Source organism: Meleagris gallopavo, chromosome 8 (assembly GCF_905368555.1).
Source record: "Meleagris gallopavo chromosome 8, MGAL_WU_HG_1.1, whole genome shotgun sequence".
NCBI lineage: Eukaryota > Metazoa > Chordata > Aves > Galliformes > Phasianidae > Meleagris > Meleagris gallopavo.
In genome coordinates, this window is record NC_139411.1 from 22,974,208 (window position 1) to 22,981,224 (window position 7,017).

A 7,017-nucleotide genomic window follows, 5' to 3' on the forward strand; every position below is an offset into this window, starting at 1 on the left:
AAACAATTCCTCCCTTATTGCGGGAGCTGAGCCTTTGGTTTACTTCATTCTTTCAAAACCTCTCTGCAAAGATGGACATCAGCAAGTCTTTGTACAGTTCAGCAATTCACTTACATGGTCTGACAGCCTCAATATTTAACACAGGAAATGCAACCTTTTTTTTTTTCCTGTTTATTTTGCTGCTTGCAGAACTTCAAGGTTTGTGTCCTCTCACTCTTCCTCGTGTTCCTGGGACCTGGGTTGTTTCTCATTTGCTAAATCTGGCTCCATTCTTCTCTACGTCCTCATTTCTGCAGTCTCCCTGTCACGAGTCCTCCTGGCTGCTGGGCACAGGTGCTGCCTTGGCTGTGCTCTGCCCAAAGCAATCTGTGCCCTGGCAGGAAGGGGGCTTGCTGGTTGGGCTCTGTGAACCTGCTTGCAAATTCAGCAGGGCTGCTGGGTTCCTCCCACGCTGGACAGGATGCCCCACCTCTGCTCTGATAACATATATGGAAAATGGGGCTCCAAAGCTTCCCCCTCAAAATCTGCATCACCCAGAGCTTAGCTTCTAAAGAACAAACCAAAAAGAAGTGGGTTTTGTTGTTGCTCTTCTACATCTCAACTCCCATCTCACAAAGCAGCTTTGGAGCACCACGTTGCTCCTTCAAGCTGCCTAAAAGATACAGGAATATTTGGACTCTAAGTGGCCTTAGATATATTGCTGCAATGCTGACCACCAGCAAGGCATTCACTCCCTCCAGCCTGTCACCATCTGTGCTACTGACATGAGTGTCAAAGTGGTACCACCACAGAGGTGATCACAAAGCACACTGGTAACACCCAGTGAGTCCTAGCTCTGCCTGCTGCGAAGAGGTTAATTGCATGATCTCATCAAACGGAAAGAGATTTGCCTGCATGAATATAGATGAGGATTACTGTATCTCTAGCTAGGAGAGCCTGGTCACCTGGTACGTGGCTTTCTGAAGGGCAGCTTACATCAAAGCTGCCATGAATCAGCCTTGTAAATGCAGAGGACTATTTTTGATCTCCAGGAAAACTTTCGTTAAAGATGAATGAGGAGCCCGAGTCTGTTTGGTGTGTAGCAGCAACAGTTCTCATGGAAGACAATAGCAACTCAGTAGGGTTCAAAACAAGGCTCATATGTGTTGATCTTGGTCTCTCCATGTTTTTGTGAGCCTTTTTTTTTTGTGAACTTCCAGCAGAAAGCTCACTCCAACAGATTTTCTGTGCAGAAACACCACAACCACATCTGCTTGTGCTTTGGAAACCAGGCCTGGCAGAAGTGGTGCATGCCCAAGTCCATCCCTACCTGGGGTCCTGCATGTGAATGTCCAGTCAGACACCATGACAGGGAGTTGCGTGGGGCTCTGTGTGCCCCAGTCAATACAGGAGATAGAGGGGAGGGACAGGAAGGTGGTCACAATTCCCATATCATTGGGAATATTGATGGTGGGATGGGGAAAGCTGTCCTTGCAGTCAGCATCACTGTTTCATGGCTCCTAGTGGGTGAAGGGCCCGAGGACTTCAGACACATCTGCATACTGGGCATTAGGACAGCCCTGAGAGATGAAGAGCTGCTAAAGCTTGTTGGTCACCCTCTCCCTTCCTGCTGCCATACGAGAGCACAGTTTCCTAACAGAGCTGGTGGGAAGGGACCTCTAGGCATCACCACTGTAAGACCAGTTGGAATGCAAATATTTCCCCGTCTTTTGGCCAGCTTGAAGGAGCAACCTGGTGCTTCAATGCTGCTTTGTGAAATAGGAATAGAAATGCAGGAGAGAAACAGCAAGTCAGGTTTTAACTGAGCTAAACTTCTCAGGAACATATCTGGAACACGGACTACTGTGTGCTTAAACTCCAAAATTTCCACATCTGCATAACAGTCAAAGTACTTATGCAGTAAAACAATCCTGTGCTACCAGTGGCTACTAACTCCAGAAGTGGGTAGTTTGCATGAGCATAAATGCCTAATTTGCACTTGCAGGTGTCCAGGTATGAAAATCAGATGCAGAGAAATAGAGAGGAAATTGTGCCCGGCTGCAGTAAGTTTATGTGGCTGTGCTGCAGCTAGATCACTGAAAGCTCCCAGCAGCACATTTATTTTTGTTGGTGACTGATCTACCGAACTTCAGCTTGAACTGGTTCCCAATGAGTTTAAACTGATTCAAAATAAGTCTCTCTTAAGTAAGAATATGTCTCCCTCAGACTGGTTTCAGCTAAAAACAAAAAAAATCATATCCAACACTCAACAGTCAGGTGCTTAAAACAGCACAACCAACTGGTCCAATTAGGTGATCCTCCTGCTGTGGTAAGTGTTGGGGTAATCTCCCCTTGAATGTAGCTGGGTTGGGTCACTTAGTGATTGTTGGGTCAGCTGGTGACTGATCAATAGGTCAATATGTCAATAGCTATTAGGTCAGCAGATCAGAGGTCAATGGGTCAAAGGTAACCAGGCCAAAAGTCAATGTGTATTAGGTTAAATGGTCACTAGGTCAAAGATCAATAGCTCAAAGGTCGTTCTACCTGCACTGAAGGACTGTTATGACAGATTGAATCCAAAGTTGTGAACTAAATGAACATCATCAGCATTGTATGTGGATGGTCCATTGACTATGGGAATGTTATGTGTGTATCAAAAAGCAAGATAGACGATGGTAATTAGGATATGTAGAAACTGTGACAGCAGAGCATGATGTAAAAGGTATGGATTAAAGGGTGGATTTTGTCTTGAGTCCTGATCAAAAGCTAAAAAAATCATTGGGTCAAAGGCCAGGGGGTGAAGGGTCAAAGGCCAAGAGGTCACAAAAAGACTGAGTGCCTGAGCACAAACAACTTCTGTGCCAAGGACCCCCCATCAACTAGAGCTACCTTGTGACCAGACTGATCCTCCTGTTTCCTCCCGACACAGCTAATAAGGCTATCCCCCATCTCCTATTTTGCATTTTATGTTTTGTGGACACTCTGAGATGGCTGAGAGCATGGAAAGCAGCATGCAAAGGAGAGCTGCAGACCTCTTGTCTGAGTGGGGCTAAGAAAATTGCTGATTTGATTTGTGTGGAGTGGTGAGTCTGCAGCAAAGCTCATGGTGAGATTTGTGGTGTCATGCCTGGTGATAGTAAGCCAGAGCTGAAATTCAAAGTGCGATGTTTATTTTGAAGAAAAGCACAGGAATCACTCCCTGGAGCTAAAGAGCATGGGAAGAGCTCTGTGCTGATCCCAGCGGGCACTGCACACACACCTTGGGGTGTGCCTGGGGTGTTTCTGTGGCATTTCAGTATCTGTCAGAGCTGATTTTTTTTAAATCAAAGTCAGAAAAGTCCATGATGGCGTGAAGAGATGGGGAACAGAGATGAGGGAAGGGAAAGCAATGCAGCATGGGGTTCGCAGTAAGAATTTTAATGCACCCAAACAGCAATGCTGGACAGAAATATCAGTCAAACCCATACCATGACTGAGACTAAACATCTAAAACAGAGGCTAGAAAGAGGTGGATGAGAAAGTAATTGGCATTAGAGGTTCAGAGCTTACATTCAAATGGTGCTGAAACTAAGGTGGTTATGCCCAGAGACGTAAGTATGATCCTTTGGGTAGATCGGTTTGTGCTAAAATCTACCAGAAGTGCCTAAAAAACAGGTGTGTCCTGTCCATGGCACAGTGCTGGTTCATGCAGAGCCTTCTGAACACCAACCAGCCCAGCCAGAAGGGCTTTGTCACAGCTACAAACTCTTCAAGATGACAAAAGCACAATTCAGAGCCCCTGGATGAGTACTGTAATGAATGTTGCTTCTGGTGATTCTGGAACTCTGGGATTTTGAGAGCTGAGTCTTACTAGTTCTTCTAGGAGGTTCTGCTGGGTGCTCCAGAGCCCAGCCTTTGGACCTGGGGTTCTGGAAGAAGAAGTGAGCACTGTGGCCATCCATCTGCTGGACACAGCTGTGTTGACTTCAGGACAATCTCCCCTTCACACGTGGGTGTGCTGGGTGAATTTAGACCTGGCATTGCAGCTACCTGCCCAGGGTGGAGGAGATCCCTCTTGCTCCAGAGGATGTCTGTGGGTTGCCTGGCTTACATCCAACGGAGGTTTCTCATAGTACCACCTTTTCAGAAGTTTGTTCACCTGACTGTGGTCTGTGATACCCCAGAGAAGATCTTCCTCTCTCTCTTTCTCTCCAGGCAAGTCAAAGCTGTGCTGTCTGATTTCTTTCCGCATGCTTTCAAAGAAGTGAAGGATGCATTGGTGAGCAAAGAGCCGGCTGTGCTCACAGCAGGTTTCTTCAAAAATCTTCTGCTCGATGTCGATGTAGTTACTCCAGTGACGCATCTGGAGGAGGGCAGCCTGGTTGAAGCAAGGTGTGAGCCAGCGGGCAAGGAAAACAGCTATGATGAGGATCAACAAAATGCTCCAGCCAAGGGCCTGGGTGATGAGAAATAAGCAGAAGAACAGGATCAACATAAGCATAAGGACAGACGCAAGCTGTTTGCTTGTACTGCTGAGAAAGGACTTTGTGTGAATGTGCACTGGGACTCCTGTCTTTATCTGTCCTTTAAACCCAGCTCCTGAAACTGCATTTAGGCTCAGAGTGCTGGGGAGCCTGTCACCTCTTCCCAGCAAATACATGACATTTATCTGTGCATCAATAGTTCAGTAGAATAACTCTTTGCAAGAAGTCTGGAGCATTTGCTTTAAGCATGGGAGTGCCTTAGATGAAGGGGATTTGATGCTCTTCTGCTGGCACCCACTTATCTCCACTGAGAGCCACCTGCTACCTACACAGGCTCTGAGGCCAGGTGTCCCACTCTCACATTGTTCCTGAGCAAACTGCTTTCACCTGTCTCAGCTTTCACTGTCCTTAAAGCAGTGGCTCCTATGTGCAAAGTTAGAAAATTTCTTTGGTTCTAAGCAGGCAGGGTCTTAGCAGGCCCTGATATTCTTCACAATCTGCTTTTTACTATATGGGTTTAGAATGTGCTGGTTCTTTCAGAAGCAAAATTCTGTCAATAAAAAAAAATACTTTCCTTCCTTCTTTTTCTCTCTTCCCAGGTGACTTTGGAGATTGTCACTGAGGGCAATGGCATTTTGGGGGTGTAAGGCAACAAAGAACAGCCCTGCTACCAGCCAGTCCACAGCAAAGCTGTGCTGAATGAAGAGCAGGTGCCCTGAGCACCTCCCAGCCATGGGGCTGAGCTGGCAGCCACTTACCTGGGACCAGCAGCGTAGGTACCTGGACACTGCCCTGCGGGATGTGCTGTTCCTCATCAGCTCATCCTCCTTGCAGGGCACCCTGATGAGCATCTCCTGTGCCTGTGCCAAGGTGGCATTGGCAAAGCCCACAAACTTCTTGGGGTCCACAGAGCTGCTGAAGGCGCAGATCAGGCATTTGCCATCCAGGAGGGTAATCACGATCCAAACGGCTGGGGCAACCATGGCTCGCTGCATGATGGAGCAGCACATGTACCTGAAGTAAAAGAGAACTCAGCTTCTCTCTGGGAAATCCCATTTCTTCAAGGTCTTCTCATCGTGCTGTGTGTGACCTGTGTTCTGGGCAATGGTTTGTCTGTAACAGGGTGAAGCTGGTTGTCCTTGCCATTTTACTGGTATGTCTGCAGTAACTGAGCTGAAGGGAAGGAAATCACAATGCTGTTGATAAAGAATGACCACAATGGTAATGGTACTCTTTTTTGCACATACAAGCATATCATCCTGCACATTTATGGAAAACCCACACATGCACTGACCATGTCCCAGACTCCACACTCGTGGGGCGAAGTGTGGAAATGAGTTTAGAAGAAGTTGGCTTACCAGAAGGAGGAGAGATACAGAGAGAAGACAGGATAGAGGAAAGGTGGAAGGGAGGGCTCTGCTCCTGGTGCAAACCCCACCTGATGACAGCCAGGTCCTTTCTCCTGTGTCCCTGTGGCCGCCTCCACTCCTCCATCATCACCAGGGATTGTCTGTTGAGGATGAGGCCGCAGAGGAAGAGGGCGATGGGGGGCATAAACATGATTCCCAAGCCATATGCCATGTTGTAATGGGGCAGGCAGGGACAGCTGAAGTCAAGGCAGGTATAAATCTTTACACTGGCCAGGGCTAACAACCCACAGATCCCATTCATTACAGACTCTGAGTTGGACTGGAAGTACTGGAAGATCATCCGGAAGCGGTCCATTCTGCTCTTTCAGTCAATTCTCCTCCAAGGAAACTGTTTCCCTTCGTCCCCCTTTCTGCCCCCTTGGGGATGAAGAGAATGGAAGAGGATGGACAGCTTTCAGAGCTCCTTTTTTCACCCCGTGCTATCTTCTGGTATGGCAGTTGGTAGTTTCTGTACCTGATCAGGGGAAAGGAAGCGAGTCCAATTTGCTGATCTTCACCACTGCTGCCACTGTTTCTTTTTGGTGAAGCAGTCCCCCAGCCCTGGGAGTACAGGGAGGAGGCAGGAAGAGCATGCTTGGCTTTGAACCCACCCCGTTACCACTCAAACAGATTTCCCTAAATGAAAATTGCCTGGAAGGACCAGCCCTGCAGTCCGGTGGCTGCGAGAACTGATGGCTTTCCCAGTCTGGAACGGCACCTTGTGGCAAAGACTTTGTACTGCAGAGACATTCCTGGCACACTCACATCAGTATCTGAGACCTTTGCACTGGGGCAGCTCACATTTCCCATAAATGATACCGGCGTTGAAGCAGGTGAATGACAAAAGATACCATCTGGTGTGAGAGAGGTTGTTGTGAGAATATGGTTGTGTTTGCTTCTAAAGCCTCTGCTGGTGTTGCTGTGTGTCGTGCAGCTCTGCCTGCCAGTGACACTGCTTCCAAACGGCTTTAATGTTTGTTGGGGTTCTCATTTAATGGCTCTGTGTTTATGTGATGACTGGGGTAGGGAAAATTTTACACGCATTGTAGAATGATTACTTTAGAGAAATCATTTTGCCTTTCCAGCTCTCCTGAGCAAAAATATAGAAAATATTTCCTTACAGGTTAAAAAAAAAAAAAATATGAAAAGAGTAGCAAGCATCCTCT

General features: G+C 47.3%; 1 protein-coding gene across 1 annotated transcript; it reads right to left on the bottom strand.

Annotated features, from left to right (window-relative positions):
- Nucleotides 1-3,255: 3,255 nt before the first annotated feature.
- Nucleotides 3,256-6,494, bottom strand: CALHM3 (calcium homeostasis modulator 3). Its single transcript, XM_031554492.2, has 3 exons — nucleotides 5,881-6,494; nucleotides 5,201-5,456; nucleotides 3,256-4,414 (listed from the first exon to the last, which is right to left on the bottom strand). The coding sequence occupies exons 1-3, from the start codon at nucleotides 6,165-6,167 to the stop codon at nucleotides 3,962-3,964; spliced, it is 996 nt and encodes a 331-aa protein (XP_031410352.2). The 5' UTR covers nucleotides 6,168-6,494; the 3' UTR covers nucleotides 3,256-3,961.
- Nucleotides 6,495-7,017: the final 523 nt, after the last annotated feature.

Excerpts from the sequence above, each read along its gene's own strand:
- CALHM3 (XM_031554492.2), bottom strand. The coding sequence starts at position 6,167 with ATGGACCGCTTCCGGATGATCTTCCAGTACTTCCAGTCCAACTCAGAG. Across the intron at positions 5,457-5,880 it reads AAGGACCTGGCTGTCATCAG|GTACATGTGCTGCTCCATCA; the intron begins GTGGGGTTTGCA and ends CTTTTACTTCAG. Across the intron at positions 4,415-5,200 it reads ACCTACGCTGCTGGTCCCAG|GCCCTTGGCTGGAGCATTTT; the intron begins GTAAGTGGCTGC and ends CTCATCACCCAG.